The sequence below is a fragment of the Mastacembelus armatus genome, chromosome 1 (assembly GCF_900324485.2).
Source record: "Mastacembelus armatus chromosome 1, fMasArm1.2, whole genome shotgun sequence".
In the NCBI taxonomy this organism is placed as follows: Eukaryota; Metazoa; Chordata; class Actinopteri; order Synbranchiformes; family Mastacembelidae; genus Mastacembelus; species Mastacembelus armatus.
In genome coordinates, this window is record NC_046633.1 from 1,112,890 (window position 1) to 1,134,735 (window position 21,846).

A 21,846-nucleotide genomic window follows, 5' to 3' on the forward strand; every position below is an offset into this window, starting at 1 on the left:
TGCTGTGCAGATTATTGATGTTTAATATTCTTTCTTTGTCCTGGAAGTCTCTCATTTCAGTGCAGGATGAGCTCAGTTCCAGGTTCACACTCCAAAAGATGAGCAGAAATAGGCTCCCAGCTGTAGGACCAAGCAGGAAAAGCAAACACCTGTCTGTACGGCCGACAGGTAGATGACATGCAAGGGCTGTAGCTGCTTCTACACACGACGACTACAGTCAGGAGGTACCGTGTCATCTAATAGACGGGCTGCGATGCTCTCATTGCTCTGTATGTGACCCACTTTGTTCTCTAGCATCATCCATAAGACCTAATCATATTAAAATATCTGGTATGATCATAAAAAACTCACATATCAATCTTAACCTTGTAAAACAAAGCACACTCTCAGCGAGAGATGCATTTAGTAGCTGCTGTGTATCACATTACATATCATGTTATCACCAGACAGGAGATGCAATTTGCCTAAATTCTTTTATTTTTGAGTCTTAAGAGCTGGTGAATAACCTTAAACAGACATAACAAGATTGTTTGGGACATAAATGCTGCAGCCGTTAAGACACGACTGAGGGTTTAGACGTTGCACACCAGGCACGACCAGCAAGTCACCCACTCCTGTCTGTAGCAGGTGCAACAGACACGAGTCCAAAGTCGTTTTTAATCACAAAATTATCCTTTATTGGACTGAAATAGCTTCTGTTCACATTAATGTTACAGTACTGACATTAAAAACCTCAAAGTCACATGTCTCCTTCAGGGAATTACTGTTCAGCATTGCACAATACCCATCCCAGGAAAGACACACTCAAAGATTGGTCCTGTAGCAAGAGTCAAAACATCAGAAGAGCAGCAGAAATCCAAAAATCCACAGTAGGATTTATCTGAAAGAGGTTTTTAGTTTTAGAATGATTTAGTCAGCTGTGAAGTCTAAACGAAGGAATCCAAAATAAAACAAAATGACTTTGTCAGCCGTCAAATTTCAAAGTAAAAGGCTGCTGTGTCAGGAGCTTACTGGGTCAGGATTCACAAGTGGAAAAGTACTTTTGAAGTAAAGATGCAGACATGAAGGTTACAAACTCACACTGACAGTTTGACAAGGAAGCGTCAGAACTCATCTGTGTCAGGCCGGATAGGAACGAAAGGAGAACAAGTACGGGTAGAACATATTTAGCACAAACAGCATGAATTATAGAACAGCATTTGCATCATTGAATGTGGTTAATTGTGTCCCAGGCTAAAATCAATACAATAATTACAAACAATCATTCTGGACAGACAAAAAAAAAAAAAGCAAAACTCCCACTGTGAGATGGAAACATCCAACTTCTCAGGAAGCTTCAGCAGATGTCACTCGGACACACATTTGCATCGTCACGGTTGTGGCACAGCTGTATCAGTCTGTACGGAACATGATGCCAAAACTCTCTGAAAAACAAAACAGTGGCTTCATTTGCAGCCGTGAGACACAGTAGAGAAGGAATAAAATAGACCCGTTTTCTTGGGGGAAGGATTTCTTCCACAACAATGCTTTTCAAAACAGTCCACTGTGAAAACCATACCAAATGTTTAGAGCACACTGAGATTTTTTTTTTCTGCCCTGCCCAAGCATCGTATCAGTCAGCGAGAGGAGACAAGTTTTCTTTTCATGGAGTTATTGCATTTAGAAATCAGATGGCATCGGCTTAAATCCGACCTCCAGGGTCTTTGTCTGCTTTCAGCACCTTCATCCAAGCACTGAGCAGATCTCTCCACTTATTTCAGCTAAAAGGCCTCTTGGCTCTGTCTTCGCTCTGATAAAGATCTGCTGGACGGGGTCTTGGCAGGACAACAGTGGCATTCAAGTATCAAAGCAGTAAACCGAGTCCAGGGCTGAGCAGCTGACATCATCAGTCTGCAGGACTGAGTTAGCAGAAATCGTCCCATCGGGATGGATAGAGGTGTAGATGAAACACTATCTGTGATGGCAGATAAGTGCTGCTGCACTCACGATGATAGTCACCCGTGATATCACCTCGCACTGAAGTGCAAAGCTAAATCAGTTCTGAGGCTGTGAACGTTTCAGGATTTTTGGAGCTGCTGTTTCATCACTAGGATCTGGGGTAAACAAAAAGCAGTTCCCAGCTTCAGCAGCTTTGTTTTCATGAGTGGGAATGTCATGTTCAGCTTTGTTTTATTAGTCACCAGGATGTTAAAGGGAAGGATCACACAAATGGCGTCAAATGTATGTCAAGGTTTAGAAAAATGTATGTACAGCTGTCCGTCAATGAGTCCTGAAGTGTACTGACATTTATCCTCTCCCTACTCAGGCGGCTATTTTAAGATCCTCGCCTCAAAAACGTCAAGTTCAGCATCGTGTCAAAAGGACACGTTTGGTCGGTCTCAGCTCTGTAGCGTCAACATTCTCCAGTCACTTGTTAAAAGCTGCGCTTTAATCTGATCGCTAACATTAGCATGACGACGAGCAAACAGTCCCATTACGCTGCTGTTTCAGTCACATCCAGGTTACCTGTCAGGTCTGCCATCAAACTACTGCAGACGTCAGATCTGAGTGGTTTGGCTAGAGGTGATTCTTTTGATCCAGAATTGTCTTGACGAGAAGAAGGTGAACTCAGATCATCTCACCGGTCAGAGACGCCCTGTGAGATTAAAGCTGCAGAGGACATACAGAGGGGTTTGATTTCCCGGTTCACTGAGGTGTCTCCGCACTGTGATGTTTTTCTATGCATTATAGTCCTGGGTCCTCCATTACCCATAGTCCTTAGTCTGGGTTTGTTGTTTGGTCACAGATTATCAGTCTGGGCCCTCTCAACACTGACAGACTTCTCAGGGGAGGAGGGCCTCTCCCTCCTCAGCCCAGAGGAGGTTGAGAACCTCGGCCTGCCTCAGCTCCCGCTGGTGGATCCTCCGCAGGCGCAGGATGTAGAGCAGGATGGCCAGGACTACGACCAGGATGCAGAACGAGAACAGGTGGTGGTTGTAGACGAAGGAGGAGCGCAGCCAGCTAGGGTGGCTCTGCCTCAGCGTTTCCTGCTGCAGGTCCCTGGAGAAACAAACGAGGCACATGTTTCATAGAAGAAAAGGCAGGTTAAAATGACATGAATCACTTTTGGGTCATGTGGCACCTTCCCTTTCATTTTACATAAACACCAAATTTATTCTGTTACCATGTAAAGCTTGTTGTTGTCTTTGCCGTAAGATGTTCTGCAGTTTGATGAATTCAAAGTTGTTTTATTGATCCCTTTGGGAAAACATGCCCTCTGCATTTGACCCAACTTATTAAGTACAGAAACCATTTGGCTTCTGAGATTTAGTTTCTGTCTCCAAAAGGTTTATGAAGGCTTCTTGCTTAGAGATTAGAAGACCAGGGAAACTAAACCATGATAGAACAAGGATGGGTAACATGGTTTCTTTCATTATGTCACACTTTGCATATTCCCATGAGAAAACTGCCATATTTAGATTTGTTTAATGCGCCTCAACATGAAAGGTTCCTCAGTACAGGGATGGCAAGAAGGCGAATATGCAACTGGTTATCTTGAAAGCAGTGTACAGCATTTGTTAGTAAGCCGGTCAGTGGGGGTGGGGTAATGTCAGCCTTACCTGAGAGGCAGGAAGCGGGTTTTGAACAGGATGGCACCCAGAGTCCACTGGACCTCTTTGTCATAAACCAGCTGGGCTGTTTTCAGATTCAGGTAGTTGGTGGGGAAACGGAAACCAGAGTGCAACACCTCATACATCCAGGCCGACTTGAAGCACTGGTACCTGGGTTAAAGAGAGGAAGCCACATCTACAGGTGTTTAATCTGCACAAGCCTATACAGGGAACCACCGTATCAGCCTGTGCACGGCTGCACCTCCAGCAGGTTCACTGCTACAATTCAGGTTCAGCCTGCACCACCTACAGGCAAGAGGGGTAGCAGCAGTTAACACCTGCTGATGGAGACAGTCCAGTGCAGACCATCAACAAACAAAGAAGCTAACAGCCTCTGCAGTTGTTTACATTTACTAGCAGCAGACAATCAGTGTCAGAGCTGCATTTATAAGCTGTTTCACTTGTGAGGTTGCAAAGCATCAAAATGGTAGTTTGAGCTAAAGAGTGCAGAGTTGATGCTGCACTAGAACTCCTCTGAACGGTGTTTGAAGATCAGGTCTCTGTGATATCTTAAGGTACTGTACTGTGGTGGCATGTAGAGCTTGGCTGTTCTCAGAGAGATGAACTTACTTAAGTCTGCTGATGTCGGCCTGCTGAGAGAAAAGCTTGTTGTCCAGACGCTCTTTCAGCGTTGACCACTTGGTGGAGCAGTAGTCCTGGTGAACAAACACAAACAAACAATGAGGAAAATCTAAATCTTCGGTCTCTGTAGTAGTGACAGTGGTGAGTTTGTGGTTACCATGGCAGCTCGGGAATATTTCTCACTGTTGTACTGTCCGCCCATCCTCAGCACATCCTCCATACAGTAATAAAACTCAGAGAAGCCGTAGAACTCGCTGTTACTGAAGTTGATGGGAGCCTGAAAAGAGGTTGATAATAAGCATCACTGTGAATACGTCATGGTCAGTCTAAAGGTTGACAATAAACTGGTATTACACAGGCTTCTTCAAAAACCATGTAGTGTTTTGTGTGTACTGTGTTGTTGGATGACAGACCCATGAGATGCTCATGTCAGTGAGATGGTTTTAGTGTGTCTGTCTGTTCTTGTTGCCAGACCTCATCCCAAAATTTGACCTTTTCACCTGACTTTGCTAACTAGCAGAGATCGCTCTCAAGTGAAGCAAGGACGCAAAACACGTCGTACCTGGTAGACGCCGCCGGGTGACATGGTGCCATTGTGGAGGCCCATGAAGGGACGTACAGCATCCTGGCATCGAGTCCAGTCACCTTGACCCCTCAGGTACAAAGTCCGGTTGTCCCTCACAACTGTGTCTGTCAGGCTGACAGGGAGACAAGGGTCCAAGTACGGTTTGTCTTCACTCAGGCCTGCCTGTGTGGTTAGAAACCTGTTCTTCGCCAGCGTGTTGTTGACCAGCTGGTCTTCGTAGCGTTGCCTCGCCATGTTTCCTCCGAAGCCGAGGAAGGTGGTTACGTAGACTCTGTAAACATGTTGCGTGTGTTCAACATCACAGCCCAGATTAAACTCTGCGAGCACGCTCTTCGCGGCCTCCTCCTAGAAAACAGACACACTACAGATCAGGCCAGCTGTCTAGACTAACACGTGGGAAAATAATCAGCAGATGGATCCAGAGTACAAACAAATGCAGCCCTGATCAGTCAGAACTGAACACTGCTGCTGTTGGGACAGGTGTCCGGCTGCACCTCCTTACCTCCTGAGGTGAGTTAAAGGTGATGGCACTGGGCACCTCATAGGCGATCTGCAGTGAAGCTCCACCCATATCCATGATGCCCACTGTACGCCGCCTGCTGATTGGCTGCTGGTTCTGAGACCCTGTTGTCACCTCAACTGTGGCGTCCTCTGAGGACATTTTAAATTGAACAAGTTACGATTTGATTGCCGGTCAGAACAGCACTAATGATAAAGGTAAAGGTTTTATTCCTGTTTCTTCTGTTGTTAAACCCAAACATTAGTGCAGACTGTTCCATCTTCACACTCACCTTCATCAGCGTGGTCAAAGCGGCCCAACACAAAGTTAATGCCAATCCATGCATACACTCCTTCAGCGTACATGTCACACAAACAAACAGGCAGCATGTTATTGCAGTGAATATATACTCAAGCCAGCATCACAATAAGCCAACATGCCCCCTCACCTTCCTGCTTCCCAGAGATCACCTCTGCATGTGAACGAGAAAACAGAAAATCAAAGTCCAGGGGAACATCAGTGACTAGGTCCTCCAAGATGGCCGCCTGCTGGCTACACACAGAAACAAACAAACAAACAAACAAAAAAAAAAAAAAAACAGATGCAGAGGGTCAGACCAAAAACCACCTGAAAACTGTTACCATGTGCAATCAGATTAAAGCATAATTTGGTTTAAAAACCGATGCCATTCCTCCTACCTCTCCGGCAGCAGCCTCATGCCGGCGGTGCACAGGATGTAGAGCGGCGTCTCTTTGTGTTTGTTCTCTGGGACGTGAGCGGCAGCGAAGCTGAGCAGAGGATGGAGGTAGTCACTGGCCTGAGTTGGCGTCTTTGCCAGAGTAGAGATGCCTGAGAGAACCAACAATTTACCCACGTTTTAGCAATACCATATTTTTTCCAGAAAACTCTAGAGAGAAAACATCCTGACTGAGAGGAAGAATCTCTAAGATGCTGCTGAGATAAGACTGAAAACACACACAAATCATTACAGGTCATTACAGGAATAAAATTTAGCTGCACTCTTGAGCTACTGATGTGTTTAGATTTAATGTCACTAAGAACAGTAACATTAAAAACAACATAATGTTATATAGATGCTCTTTCTAATCACCTCATATTGTTCTCTGTGGTACTTCTGTCTGGTTCTGTTGTTTAAACACCAGTGTCTATGGTAAGACTGGCCAATAATATCAATTCAGCTGCTCAGCTTCACTTGACACAAAGTGACTAATGTAAATGAATAATGAAAACTAAATTTCAGTATTTCCCCCCATGAAAAGTCAGAGAACGACTTCTTCCATAAATGTTGTTGGAGAATGTGATGTCCCAGACTTTAAAGTGCCACGTAGATTTTCACTGCTGCTCCTGGGACAGACCCAGTCTATCTAATCTGTGTGGGATAAAGCAAAGGTCAAGAGCGCTGACAGGTCCTCACCATTAACTAGCTCAGCTGACATCATGAGAAATACTACTCCAGAGGAACGTCCTAACTCAAGGTGAAACAAGCAGGTTCACTGCACAATGACAAACAGCTAAGGAGCAAGTTTCTCTTTTTTTAAACATGTTTTTTTTCCCGTCCGTCTCCGTTCTAATGCCCTATTTTCCATGCACATGCTCTCATATCTCTTTCACACACACTAGCATTTGCATTTTTGACTCTAAGCCAACGGGACAAACAACGATAAGTAAAGATTCTCACGCTGGCAGCAATCTGGTCTGAGTAACTGCGTATCAGAGGCACCGTAGTAAAGTCTCACACTGAGAAAAAGGGACATGCTGGATAGTTTCATAGAGAGTGAACCTTAGACCACATGGAACAGACACAGTGGGGCAGCTACAGCTGATCTCCAGTTCCTCACCGGGTTTGATCTTCTTGACGACTGGTTTGTGGTTGTGGTCCCTCATCTGCCTGATGTCTAACAGTGTGTGAGGGTTCCCATTGTGGGGGGGCCAGTAGTACACAAAAACCCGAGAGCCACTGCTGCCACAATCCACCACAATCCCATAATTCAGAGCAGGGTTGAGGACATCAGTGGCCTCCATGGATTCTGCGATGGAGAGGTACCTAAAACACAGACAGACACAATATGAGATGAGGAACATGTTCCTGCACAGGGATCAGCATTTATTTTTGACAGCTAGCTAATAAACTGTTAAACACAGCTGTGAAATGTGTTTTTAAAAAGAGAGATCCACTTGTGTTAGATTTAGAAGATTTATGTTAATGTATTTTCTTGGGCCTTCTTGGGAATAAAACTGGAACAGTTTCCAGAGTCTACAGTGTATTTATTGTCCTGAAACAAGAACCTCATTGTTCTTTTCTACAGTGAATGCTGAGCACCCTACTGACAATATTCTTGAACTGTGATGGCGTGCAGCTCCATGACAGTTTAATTCACACTGGTGCCACCTACACAAAATGTTCAGCATTATGGTTTGGAGAAATTCTTTGAGCAAACAGCAGATATAAAACCTCTGAGGTGCCAGCAGGTGTGGGAGTTTAGTTCATCTCTACTTTAAGTTTGTGTATAAAAATGCAAGCAAAGACACACTCTCAGGCAGCATGTGTTGTCATGGAGTTTTAAATAAAAACCTCAGCCCGACCTAATCAACCCTGTACCGGTATCTGTCCTTGGTTTCTGAAGAAAGCACCTGTAGATATTCTCACAAATTCTCAGCTCGCTCTGTTTACTAAGAATTTTCCAGTCCAGCTAGAACTATATCGGGGTTACACACGAAAAGAGGTTTGTAATAAACAGCCAGTGATATGAAAGGTTGACTTATATTCAGGCTAACACATATTATAGTTAACTCCTGTAAAGCAACCTGACTTACATGTGTTAAAACCTCCAGTTTGTCTACTTCTCTGAACAGCTTATTATAGTCTGATTTTCCAGAACAGCCTCCACAGTGACACCACCTGCGTGTTTCAGTTTGTATAAGGTTAAAAAAAAAAAACAAGCTTTTCCAAAGTGATAACATCGCCACGAAGAACAAGTATATTGTGATGTCAAGACCCCACCTAAGTTTGTTCTAAATTGTTTGGTCTCAAAACTCTAAACTGGCTCTAGGCCAGTTAAACACAGCCTAAAGATTACGTGTGTGTGTTCATTACACTTCTCATCAGCAGTCATTACGACATCAGTTCACTCACTTGTTGATTTGGGTCCTGGGCCGTTGCTGGGGGCCCCACAGCTCCCTCTGGTAAGTCCCCAGGACAAGGAGGGCAGAGATGATAAAGAGCAGCATCAGTAGCAGCAGCCTCTGCCTGGGAGCACATCCCAGAGACAGCAGGGACACGCTGCAGTACCAGGAGGCCGGCAGGCAGGACAAAGTGATCCTGAGGAAGAAATTAAGATTTGCAGCTCCAAACATCAGGCTCTGTCAGAAATGCCCAGACTGAGGCCGTGTGTTACCTTGCCATAAGTCCACGTCAGCAAAGTACAAGACGTAACGGTCGTCAACTCATGGCTCCTGCAGTGTGGCTAGCATCCTGTCCACAGCTGTGCCTTTTCTTCTGCCTGAGGAGAAAAAGAAGAGGAAGAGGTTCAATGCTGCTTGGCAGTTTTATTTTACATTTTCTTCTGAAAAAATATATGTAAACATGCTGGGACTGTCAGAGTGTGTATGGCACAAAAAGCAATTTGAAGACTCTGAACTTCAGTAAGTTATAACACATCTATTAATCAAATACTGGATCTTTATATCAAAAGGAGTGGAACCAAGTCCAGTTTTGGTTTAGGTTTATAAAAATCTTGTAAAATTAACGAACCAGTAAAATAACAGTCAATACATAAATCAATGCTTCAGGTTCACGTGACTTTGCTGCTGTTACTCCAAAGTATTTATCTATAAAATACTATATTTATCTATATACTTTCTACTATACAGGCCATTACAAAGACAGTAACCGGCTCAGCTCTGACTTATATAAACTGTTGCATAAAAACACGACACCCGGATTGTTAAACGAACACAACGAGCACACAAACAATGAATGTTAACTACAAACCAAACACACTCGACACTAACTCTGTGTGTCTGTCAATGTAGCAGCTGTTCTGTAACAAACCGGGTACCGGTACGTTATAGAACTGTTAATAACCAAACACTGGGTCCATATGTTTGAAATCCACTTACCGAACGAAACCGCTCCCCCGCCATGACTCGGACCTTAGAGCTGTCAGAGAAACGTTTTGTTTCTTCGATAAAAAAAAGGGAATAGTTTCTTCCGTCGCTTTCACTTTTCGGTGATTTCTGTGAAAGAAACCGAGGCAAAGAGGAAATGACCCAAAGAACCAACGGCCTTCCGGTTAGCCGGTGACTACGTCATCAAATACGTAAGTACGTCAGTGCGTTGCTGCGTTCACGTACTTTTGGAGAAATGACACTTCTCTGGCGCCAGTTACATTTCTGAGTTTATTTCTAAAAATTTTATTTTGCCCCCTTTCTTTGTGAGCTACACTATACCCATACAAGTGTGTGTGTGTGTGTGTTAGCGGGTCTCACCATCACACGCGATAAACTGTCCTTTGCATCCTACTGCCCACATAGCTAACAATTCAATGCGTGGAAATAGTTATAATTTAGATGAATCTTGAAAAATACATCAAGGCAAACTATATGCTGTTTATGTTTATAAAGTTTATGATTGTCACTAGTCTCTACATTCACCCTTTTCATAATCCTTTCATGTGAAGGGAAATAAGTTTTTATTTTGCCTTAATTTTACCACAAAGAGTATACTTTGTGTAAACAGCCTTTAATGAGTTCAGATAATTTAGTGGATACGCTGAGTTCTGGCTTTTACCGCTAAATTTCAGGTCTCATGAGTATTATATGACCCCCTTTTGTAATTCCGTCTCGGGACGTCCTGTTTCAAACTATTCCCGTTATTCCGGCACACGTGACCTTCGGAAGTTACAAAACGGTCAACGCCTACCGACGCTAAATGCCCGCCCACTTGACATGTAGCCCGCCCCATTTAAGAACAAATTGGCCAATTGAAAAGACGAACAGTGATTGACAGTTAATCTATCCAATCAGGTTTAGCCTTTTGCATGCCTCCCTGACAACCCTATTACCTCGCGACCGCTTCTTCCTCCGGTCCAGCTGCCTGTCCGCCGCGCAGCGACCCGCCAAGACTCTCTCCTGCAGGCGGAGATCCTCCTAGGCCACTGGGGAAACGACGCTGACGAGCGGGTCGCCAGAGTCGTCCATTTAAAGACGCTTCACGCACTACACATTTTTCCCGCTTGAATGGAGGCGGAAGGTTTCGTGTCCCGGCGAACTTCCGTGGAAACACCGGGCGTCGACAGCCGGGTCGCGGGCGCTGCAGCCGGGGCAGAGTTTCGATGGCTGAGCGGCAGGCTCCTGGACACCACGAGGGGATTTGTCGGGTCTCTTTCACAGAGAATGGCAGGGGAACAGGACTTCACCCCGGTGTTGCATCGAGCAACGCCAGAGACCTCGACCTCTGTCGAGCCAGAAGCGGACTATGAAGGACTGCCTCATGGAGCAGCCACCGGCACACACATGTTGGCCGGGGCTGTGGCTGGCATCATGGAGCACTGCCTTATGTACCCCATCGACTGTGTCAAGGTACCAGAGGAAAGAAACGCTGATTATTTGGAAACGTGTTCGGGCCCAGTCTGTGGCTGCAGCGTGTCTAAATAACGAACCGACCGTTAGGCCTGAACACGAGCCTGAGCTCGATTAGGCTAGAAGCTAACAGAGCTAACCTTGCTAGCAGAGGTCGGTTAACTAAACTGGAAACACTGGAGCTAGACTGTGGTCAGAGTGGACCTGATAATTAATATATCCAGTGAGCACGTTTACCTCATTTCAGATTTAATTAGGGCAGATATTTGGTAAATAACGAACTGTTATGTGTGACAGTCGCGTACACTAGCATAGTAGCTAAGCTCCTTGCCTAGCATGCATCCATTATCGGACACTTCTCTGACTCGGATTTTTTTGCCCTTCATTCTCAGCTGCAATGACATATTTTCTGCTTCGTTAGTGCACTATATCTAAACGAAGATGGATACTTAATTTGAAGCTCACTTGTAATTGTTAGTGTGAGATCTCATGTGCAGACATGAGGGATGATTTACTGTGAGGGCACCTGTCAGAAGAAATGCTGTGTAAAGTTCATTATGGAAAGACACAGTAGTAGATGATTAGCTCAGATGAGTTAAGAGTCACTTAGATCAACAGAAACAATGTAGGTGAGTTCATTCTTGGAAGTGAAAGGCAACCTGGGGTGTGGTAGTGTAGAAAGTTTGCTCAGATTACACAAATATTTGTTTTTTTAAATTATCCAACCACATCAATTCGTGTCAAGTAAAAACTAACCTTCTTACCAGAAGTGGATAGACACAGTTTAGATGTACTAATAGTTAGTTTTTAATGTTTGAGAGGAGCACTTTGATTTCCACGCTGGTTCCCTGCAGCTTTTTGTGAAGAGGTTTGATACACAACATGACAGCTGTGCCTCCTCTCAAATGGATCTATGATACCTGACCTTCATATCTCTGTTCACATGACTTTCTCACTGTGTTCAAGTTACACATTTCATACTAATTCTAATGAGTATGCAGTGTTTTTTAAACGTGATCCCAGTGTGCACAACAAATTCCCTTCAGGACAGTGACAAAAACAAGAACATCATCACAAAACAAACCAAAAAATCAATAATCTGATCCTTATGAACCTGAATAAAAATAAATAAATAAAAGAAAAAGGACAAAAGTATCTATAAATTGTAGACATGATTGCAAGTGAAGAACTGAATGATTTAACATACTTGTTCTTTCCTGTATTTGTTTCCCCTCTGCTTCAAACTATGCCTGCCTGTTTCCTCATTTCTTTCACAATCTAAGTTTCATGTTGCTGTCAGCGCATTGGCAAACAACTTTGTCAACTCTTACGTGTGCGATGCTTTGAGTTTTTCCTGTCCATAAAATCCAGACTGCCTCTTTATTGCTGAAAGGCCTTTAGAGTATTTCCTAGTAGTAGAACTGTGATGCTGATGTCTGTCAGGGTCTCCTGATCAAGTCTGTCTGTGCTGTACTATTGAAAAATGAGAATTTCAACCACACCATGCTAGCAAAAAAAAAAAGGGTTTCAGCTGATCTGAGGTTCTTCTTTAACTGGTTTAACTCAGTGCCATAATTGTTACTACTGAAGGTTAAAACGAGTCGCTCAGATGTTTCAGGGTCAGGCACGGTCTATATTCCGATCGCCTCTTAGCTGGTATGATTTTTACTTCTTGATGAGTCCAACTCTAAAGTAGCACCAGGCTTCTTGTTTGCATTCCTTCCTGAGTATCCAGATAAGGTGCACATTGAGACATTCAGCTGTCAGCTCTCCACAACTAGTGATCGTCCTGTCTGATTACACACATATGGGCTGCTCTATGTCTTGCAGCTCAGTCATACTGAGTTTATGTAGCCACATGGTTGAGATAAGGGGTTGAATCGTGACAGTAACATTAATACGTAACATTCTGCACCATCTTTTGCTTTTTGTTAAGTGTCAGGGGATCAGCAGTGTTATCTACTTGGCACTCCAAATACCAAAATAAAAACCCACTGTTGGAGTTAAATACACTGCTCACACTGTGAAGTGAGCACATGCTATGTAAGTGCTGATTGTCCATGTAAGTCTCCAGGAGGCAGCCATCCTCCCTCTGCTGATGTAATTATTTATGCTCAGGGTGGTGGTTAGACAGGGACACTTCACATATTGCATGTTATGAAAAGTTTCAGAGTTGCGCAATATTAGTTTATTGCCTTGGTATTCTTTTTCACTTCACTCACCCAGGCACAGACTTTTCTTGGGCTTTAGTAAATGGTACTGCTATTTGTGAGCGATGCGAGTGGCAGGAAAAGGGTTTTGATAGGCATCACTTCCTGGCTGCAGACAGCACCCAGTCCTTATTTCTGGTTTGTGACTTAAATGCAGTTCTTTCCAGCTATGTGTCAAACTGAGGCATAGCCATGAGCACTTAAAATAAACATCAGCTGACGTTGGTATGATTTCTAGTCAACAGGCAGTGAGATGTAGACACTGTGTGGACGAAACCAGGGTTCCTTTGTTCTCCTGGTTATGTTCCTGCAGAAGCACACCACCACCAGATGTCCTTAAAAACAAAACATCTGTTTCTTAAAACATTTCTAACAATGTGTTTAGTTTAAAAAGTTTGTATACAAGGCACATTTTCATGTACCTGGTCTGGTTGTTTATGAGGACAGCTGATGTCCTAAACCTTGAACTCCTTATCTTTGTAAGCATGTTTCAGTGCTCGGTTCTCAGTGAATTTTCTTTATACAGCTGTCTGCTGTTCTTATGAAGAAAAAGGTACGATAATTTTGTGCAGTTTGTAGTTTTCTGCATAATTTACTGTCTTCTCTCGCTTCAGACTCGTATGCAGAGCTTGCAGCCCGAACCGGGAGCACGCTACAGAAACGTGATGGACGCCCTGCGGCAGATAGTGAGGACTGAGGGTGTGTGGCGGCCCATCAGAGGTGTGCACGTTCTGGCGGTGGGTGCAGGGCCTGCTCATGCTCTCTACTTCGCCTGCTATGAAAAGATCAAGTTCTCTCTCAGTGATGCCATTCACCCTGGCGCTAATAGCCACTTTGCAAATGGTAAGAAGCCTCCCGAATTTTACTTTTCACTCATTTACTTTTACTAAAACTCACTTTAGCTGTTCCAGTGTATTGAATAAATATTGTAAATGAAAGGAGACAATGAAAAATCAACAGGAGGGAATGAGCTAAAGGTTCAATGTTAATACCGTTGGTAAACACGTTAGATGTGTAGTTTAATCAAGCGAGTTGGCGAATTATGGAAGAATTCATTTGAGACAGTTGGTTTGGTGACAGAGGAGTAAGCAGAGCTAATGTCCTCACGGCCAAGCCTTTAATTTTCTGTGTTCTGCAGGAGTGGCAGGCTGCATGGCCACAGTGCTGCATGATGCCATCATGAATCCAGCTGAAGGTAAAATCTCACCCTCTTTGTTTACGTTAGCTCACATGACACACAGATACACACACACTGTGCACAGTGAAGCCTTGCTGTTGGTGTATTTATAGGAATCTTCCTCTGAAGGTGCTTTTCTACCATTAGGACACTTGGAGGAGCTACAGACTCAGCTGTGCTAAGACTTCAGAAAGGCAAAATCTAAAGTTACTGCTACAAACAAATCAGTTTTACTCTGACATATTTTTTTACATATCATCAGGTTATGCTGAATGTAATTATTATTAGAGACATGCTGTCACTGCTCTATATTCAAACTTTAGGCTTATAGTTAACGTATGTTCTGGATTATAAATTGCATCGGAATATTAGTTGCTTTTAGCAGAAACATTGAACTAAAAAACATTTGTGTATTAACATTGGTGTGTAAGTCACATTTCTAATTACACTCATTACAGTCTAAATTAGCCTATGAAGAACGTAGGGCAGGCATATCATCAAGCAGAGTTCATTCTGAATTCATTCATCCCTGTGAAGTAACGTTAAAGGTGAAGCGGCCTCTCTGCTCCCTCTCTTGGCTGTTCAGTGACCCTGATATTTCACCCACTGTTGTCACTGAGTGTATTACAAAACTAAGTTTGGTTTTGTAATACACTTCCTTTCTAGTGTTACAGCCAACTCTCCGGTTCTTCTTTCAGTTCCCTGCCTGTGGAATCATGTAAAATTATATTCCTGGTGGTCTTTTTTAGAAATTCTTTCTAATTTCCTCTCTCTTCCTTTCAGTTGTGAAGCAGCGGATGCAGATGTTTAACTCACCTTACCGTGGGGTGTTGGACTGTGTGGGCTCCTTGCTAAGGCACGAGGGCCTCGCTGCATTCTACCGCAGCTACACGACCCAGCTGACCATGAACGTGCCGTTCCAGGCGCTCCACTTCATGACGTACGAGTACCTTCAGGAGCTTCTCAACCCCCACAGACAGTACAACCCCTCCTCCCACGTTGTGTCGGGCGCGATGGCTGGAGCCCTGGCTGCTGCGGTCACTACTCCCCTCGATGTCTGCAAGACACTCCTCAACACGCAGGAGGCTCAGACCGTACACGTGATCCAGGCCGAGGCAGCGACCACAGCTGGTGCGGTTGGAGCAGCCGCCGCCTCAGGCCCTGGCAGCCGCCACATCTCTGGTCTGGGTGAGGCTTTTCGGACGGTGTATAGGATGGGAGGCATACCGGCGTTCTTTAAGGGCGTCCAAGCTCGGGTCATTTACCAGATGCCCTCGACGGCCATCAGCTGGTCTGTGTATGAGTTCTTCAAATACATCATCACCAAGCGGCAGCATGAGCGACAGCTGCGTGGAGACCATGACGGAGACAAATAAACACTTGGCAGTAGGGATGGGTATCGGCAACACAAAGGTTATTTCACCATACTGATCACTGGTATCGGTATTGATTTCTAAACGTCTGAACATCCTGAATTTTAGGTTCTCTGAGTAGAAAGTTAAATGCAGGGCAAAAAGTGTTTTTATTAAAAAAAACACTGTCTGATGTGGTTCACAGCAGGTGAGGACACCTACAGCAATTAGTAGACAACTTGTGTGACGTGGGTTTGACAAACGTCAGTTGTCCGTCAGTCCGTCAGCCTTGAAAAGGATCACAGGAAGTCCTGGCTCTGTGCACCAGCCCCATTAATCAGCTAGTATTACTGTCTGTTCATTTTAGTGTTTCAAGTTGACAAACTCCCCGACTCTGAGGTTAATGTGCCAACCTTGAGGTTTTATTTGTATACATATTGGCTTTTTAATGAACTATGTAGACGTGGCAGCATCTTTCAACATACCCACAAAAAGGACAAAAGGACTACAGTCCTGGAAAAACACTCAAATACCCTTAAAGCTGAAAGTCAGTACTTTAACCTCATAGACACAGTTGTCTGTGTTGGAGTACCACTCAGATACTGTAGAAGATAAAGTCATTATCCCCCTCCAAACTGGGAAGGGTTAAAAATCACTGACCACATGGGGGCACTGTGCTACTTGAAATAATGGAAAAAACGATAGAATAGAATAAGCAACATTAAATTATATATATAATTATATATAAAAAAACGTCAGAGTAATGATGAGAACATGAAAAACCTAAAAGATGGCTCGTTTTAAACACAGCAAGAAACTACATTAAAGTAGTCAACATCTCCGGCACGTGGCCGACAAAACCTCTTAAGATTTTAATGTGAGAATTTGTTTTGGACTGAAAATGCTCGAGTGTTCGACACTTGAGTCCAACATTTATATGAGTGTATGATTGATAAATAGATCAATTGTGTGAGTGGAAATTCAGTTTGATAGAGCCCAGCTGACCCGGTTTGACCTAAACTAAGTGAATTTCAAATCTACACGTCTGCATAGCTGCGGATCGTCTCTTTAGAGATTCCATTAGAGTTGCATGTATGTGACTGCCAAGTCTTGTTGAGTGATGCTGCAAAGGTTTTAATTTAGTTATTTAAACAAAAACAAACGACAGAACCGTGATTAGTCACACATTGCACCCAGTGCATCAAATGTGATGTTACCTCCAGTCCTGGGTTGACATTATTTCACCACATAGGAAAAAAAAATAGTCAGAATTTCATATGGTTCATAAAATACACAGCATTTTTTTTTCCTTCTATGTAGTGCATGTGTGTTGGCGTAAAAAACCTTTTATTATAGACAAAAAAAGTCACGTATGCACCTTAGACAATCCCTTCTTTCTTTGTAGTTTCTTATGTTGCACAGCATCTTAGCACTTAATAGCAACTTTGACACAGAAAGACAGAACTACTTCTAACACATGCCTTCAGTTAGCCGCTGTAAATCCAACGCACAACAATCCTCAGACACAGAGAAGATTGTGTTTTAAGCCATAAAGCAGGAAATTGTATATAATATTAACAATGGTAGAAAAAAAAAATCCAAGTCTCTAGCCAGCTGAATTTCAGAGGTAACTTGTATGTTTGAATTAAACAAATATGATACTTGTACAAGACTATTCTGTAAAGAGGCAGGTCTTTGAAGGAAATCCTCCCATGTTAAATTCAGAGCATGTGCATTTGGAAAAACCTACAATGGATGCAGAGCATTTACAAATGATTGTAGTAGCGTTGCTCATGTTAAGCCATGTTTCAACATTGGGAAACCAAAGACAGCAGTAGAGAGCAAACAGGAGAGCATCTGGTGGTTTGTCAGGTGACAACACTAATGTGAAATGCTTGAACACTTTGAGAACGACACCTGTATTTTGTGAATTGTAAATAAACTCGCTAAGGCAGCTCCTCGCAGAAGCAGGGTCTTCTCTTGGTGCTGGCACTTCAAGCGCTGAAAAAACTTAACATTTGTCAAGTTGTCTTACTTTTCCTCGTCCTCATTTCTTTCAGCAGGAGTGAACAAAAGGCCTTTAAGCTATTTCAGGGATTGAACTTTTTCTTTTTCCACAGGTGCAGGGCTCCATGGTGTTATTTAATTCTAGCACAAATCTGAAACTGAAGTAATACCTGAGGTTACACACGACTACAGGTGGGACTGACTAGGCACCAACTCCACTTTACCTCTGCGGCAGATTGTGTTTCACTCAAGGCGCTTGTTTGTTGCCATTCCCTGCAGCCTACAAGCTAAAGTGTTGTCTTTAATGTCTCCTGTCTCACTTTACCCCCTGCCATCCCTTTCCTCTCTGAAACGTAAGGTGATCCATTTAGTTGGACAGGAAGGTCTTTGCAAGTAGGGTCAGGCCCTCGTCTGGAGGGCGCATGGCAACAGGCCTGATCAGAGCCAAGGTCAACCCTGGGCGTGTGTGTGTGGAGCTAAAATCCAAAAACAAATGAGGTAACAGACCCTACTCACATTCACCGTAATTCATTTGGCCAGTGCAGGATCAGTGCCCCCGTGTGGCAGCTGCTTTATGGAGCGAAATGTTTTAGAATTGAATCACTGCAGTGACAGACACTTCCTGTGCAGGGATTTGACACTTCCTGGATGAGGAAATTAAAATGTCGTATATGTTTTTGCACAATTTGATGCAATTATTATTGCAAATGATTCATTGTTTTCAAAAAACCATGTTCATGGTGTAATTGGAGGAATGATCAGGGGATTTATGAATGTCTGTGTTTTGACCTGCTGAGTTATTGAAACCCCTCTAGGGAACATGAATGTGTACCAGTGGGCAGACTATACACAACATCTGGTACGTTTCATTCAGAACAGCTTCTGGACCAGCCTGGATGAAGCCTTTATGGGTTTTTTTTTTTTTTTTTTTTTTTTGCTGCTTTCTTCTCATGTCCTGTAAGTATTTATGTGGTAAGTAGAGTCATGTGAAAATACTCTTTAACACAACTGCACCGCCGTGTATTTTATTTAAAGATATAGTGAGTTAATTATGACAAAGGTGGCAGATGCTACAATGCTAATTAGCTTGTGAAATTTGGATGCACAAATCCTGATGAACCATTAAATACACTAAACAGGAATATTGATGTAGGATATGGAAATGATTCTTACCTGTGAAATCTAGAGAGCGTGTGTTTTTGTTATTGGGTGGAAATGCTCCTGAGGGTGTACCGGCCACTGGAACACCTGTTACTTTAAATTCCTGCCGTTTATTCAGGTAAAATATCTGAGGATTCCCAACAGAACCATGTACAGCTCCGCTTTAATTTAGGAGCGTGTGGATATCGGCTGCTGATGGAAGCAAAAGCCTTACTCATACATTCCTTCTCAGATTTTCCCAGCTGGTGCTGGCGTCAAATTAATGTCACTAATGATTTTTAGTGTTACACACACCACAATTTATGTGTGTTATTGTAAACCCTGACAGTTTGGGATAAATCTCTGTGGGTAGCACTGGATAGACCCCGTGCACACGTGTGTCTTCCCAGAAACATAATGTTTTTGACCCAGAAAGCTGCCCCAGTGCATGGATAAATGGAGATTGCAGGATAAATATTTAGATATCGGACTGATGAACGAGCTAAAGCAGCTCTTTTGGCTGCCCTTCCTCCCACCTCCCACCCCAGGTCTCAGGAAACCAGTTAAAAAGACTTTTTCCAAACATCCATGTTCATTGCAAAATCTATGACACTGATCTGAGTAAGCAGTACATGTTGCTGGCTGGAGACACTGTGCAGGCTCTGAAGAGCACTTTACACTAGAGCTTGTAGGTGTCAAATCTTCAGTCGGTGGATATTTTCAAAAGCTCCCAGATGCTGCCATCCACAGAGATCAGCACAGTTTACAGTGAAGCTCAGCACTTTTGACAAATACGGGTTTTAAAACCTTTACAGCTGATATTTTATGGCATTACGTTTAGTAGCTAGTCCAGTAGGCAGTGGGGGAGCACAAGCCAACAGCAACTTAGCATTTATCCATTTATTAATCAATAATCCATCAATATTGGATAGATTTACTATAAGGTTTGTGCAGAGGACTGTGCCGGAAGGGAGGCCCTGTTCTTGTCAGGCTTTGTCATCAATGCCTTTATTATCATTATGTAAAGCTGATTTGAAGATACTGGAGTTAAACCAGTGTGTTTAGCTTTACCGCGCCAACTGTGCTAGCATTTTAACCTGCAGGCTAAATTTATAACTTAGCATGATAAGATGCTGTTGTTAGCTGGGAGCCTGCAGCTTTAGACTTTTAGACTCACTGTGTCAGCTGGAGCTAATTTATCTGCAAAAATGGGTTTGAGTGATAAAGGTCACACCAGAAACTGGCAGGGTGAAAATCAGCAGCATGTCTTCAGTAAAAATGTTGTTGTAGATTGTGACAGGGTATTTCCACCTCTAGTCACCAGTGTAAATACTGGATTCATGAGAAGTAAAGAGTCAGGAGAAAATGAACACACTCTCACACACTCTCACACACTCTCACACACTCTCACACACTCTCACACACTCTCACACACTCTCACACACTCTCACACACTCTCACACACTCTCACACACTCTCACACACTCTGGCAACAAAATGAATTTCCTTCGAGGATGATTAAAGTTTATCTTATCTTAACAACCTTATCTTCCAATGAAGAGCAATAAATTAGTGTTGCATATACCGCAGTCATAGACAAACTGGTCCATCTGTGTGTTCATGTCTAAAAAAAATGAAGACTGAATTGTTTCTTTCAGTAAACCTTTAATGAAAGTGGAGAAGAGTCCCCAGGCCGACAGGTTTGCTAGTTTACATCTCTAACTGGAGAATACACAGAATATTTGCATGGATTTGCTTTCAATCCACTGAACTGAAGTGATTTGGCTGTGTTGTTGGAAACACTGGTTTTACTGGGACTCACAGTACGTTTTGCTCCATGAGATCATCTTGCAGAGGATCCCTGGCTCAGTTTTGTGTTGCGTGTTTCTAATTTGGTTTATTCAAACTCCCAGGAAAGCGTGGCGTTGTTCCAGCATCAGAGAGGTAGCTGGAGAGGAAAAGCTTGTCATACCAGCAGCTCATTGTGGAGCTAAGGTTATTAGGATTTGCAGCAATCAAACATGCAGCGCGGCCTTCTGCTCGTTGGCGTGTCTCTGTGTGAGAGCGCAGCCTGTCTGGGCCTGTCTGTACTCAGCTCTGCAGCCCGCAGATCGTTGCTCTTTATGAGCGATCCAAAAGGGCCATGTGAGAGGAGGAGGCAGCACGTACAGCCCTTCTGCAACGACGTGTGGGTGTTATGACGGAAACACAGAGCGAGCCAACAAACTGATAATGTTACAGCCTGACACATTAACACAAGATTATTATTTTTTTATTAGACTCAACAGACCTCTTAGATGTTTCTGATGTTAGACACAGAGTGTAATTAAACTTACTATTATACTACAAAGCACTTTTTTATGTTTGAATTCTCTTTGCTGATACCTTTTTAACGTTTTAGCCATCCTCAGTTTAAACATGTTCATAGTAAAAATATAATCATCTTTTTTGCACCAACATAAACAATTTTTTATTAATTAAAGTTAATTCAGATTAGTTTTTGTTGCAACTTGAGGTTGTTTTAGTTAGTTAATTAGAGTTTTTACATAATTAAATATTAGCAGAGCCATTGTGTTTGAGCTAAAACTCTTTAGAGTCTTATCTTTTTAGGCATTTTGCAAGAAAAGCATCCATGGTGGGAACTGGGAGTCTCAAATACAGTTAAACACGTTAAATTAAGTCATTGGCTGCTCACGTTTTTAACCAACTAAACTAAATGGCTTCAGCCACTGTTCACATCAAATGACGAACTGTCTCTTTAAATTGAATAATGATCCAACGTAGTGATTTTGATTGATAACTTCATGCTGAGTTAAGTTTCTGTTTCGTAGCTGAACCAACTTCAGATGATTTGCAGTAACCTGATCCACTGCAAACACTTTCAGCATCATAGAACAAGTGATGACGACCTGGGAGTTTCCTCATGAGACCAGAGCTAACGATGATTTTTGTTCCTTTAACAAACCCAGTATAAATCATACTTCATAGGAAAAAAGAATGTGATTTCTGTCATTTTGACTTTGAAACACATAGTCAACATAA

At 43.1% G+C, this 21,846-nt stretch overlaps 2 protein-coding genes across 2 annotated transcripts; one reads left to right on the forward strand and one right to left on the reverse strand.

Moving 5' to 3' along the window:
- Positions 1-659: 659 nt before the first annotated feature.
- LOC113128465 (ectonucleoside triphosphate diphosphohydrolase 7-like) lies at positions 660-9,601 on the reverse strand. The gene is made up of 13 exons (XM_026303812.2): positions 9,458-9,601; positions 8,734-8,838; positions 8,472-8,657; positions 7,177-7,382; positions 6,016-6,166; positions 5,766-5,869; positions 5,610-5,669; positions 5,321-5,469; positions 4,795-5,163; positions 4,390-4,509; positions 4,221-4,306; positions 3,600-3,761; positions 660-3,039 (listed from the first exon to the last, which is right to left on the reverse strand). Exons 2-13 carry the CDS (start codon positions 8,739-8,741, stop codon positions 2,823-2,825), a joined length of 1,818 nt encoding a protein of 605 aa, XP_026159597.1. The 5' UTR covers positions 8,742-8,838; positions 9,458-9,601; the 3' UTR covers positions 660-2,822.
- An 816-nt stretch (positions 9,602-10,417) lies between these two features.
- Positions 10,418-17,672, forward strand: LOC113128470 (mitoferrin-2-like). Its single transcript, XM_026303821.1, has 4 exons — positions 10,418-10,918; positions 13,743-13,971; positions 14,267-14,323; positions 15,089-17,672. The coding sequence occupies exons 1-4, from the start codon at positions 10,577-10,579 to the stop codon at positions 15,679-15,681; spliced, it is 1,221 nt and encodes a 406-aa protein (XP_026159606.1). The 5' UTR covers positions 10,418-10,576; the 3' UTR covers positions 15,682-17,672.
- The last annotated feature ends 4,174 nt before the right edge of the window (positions 17,673-21,846 follow it).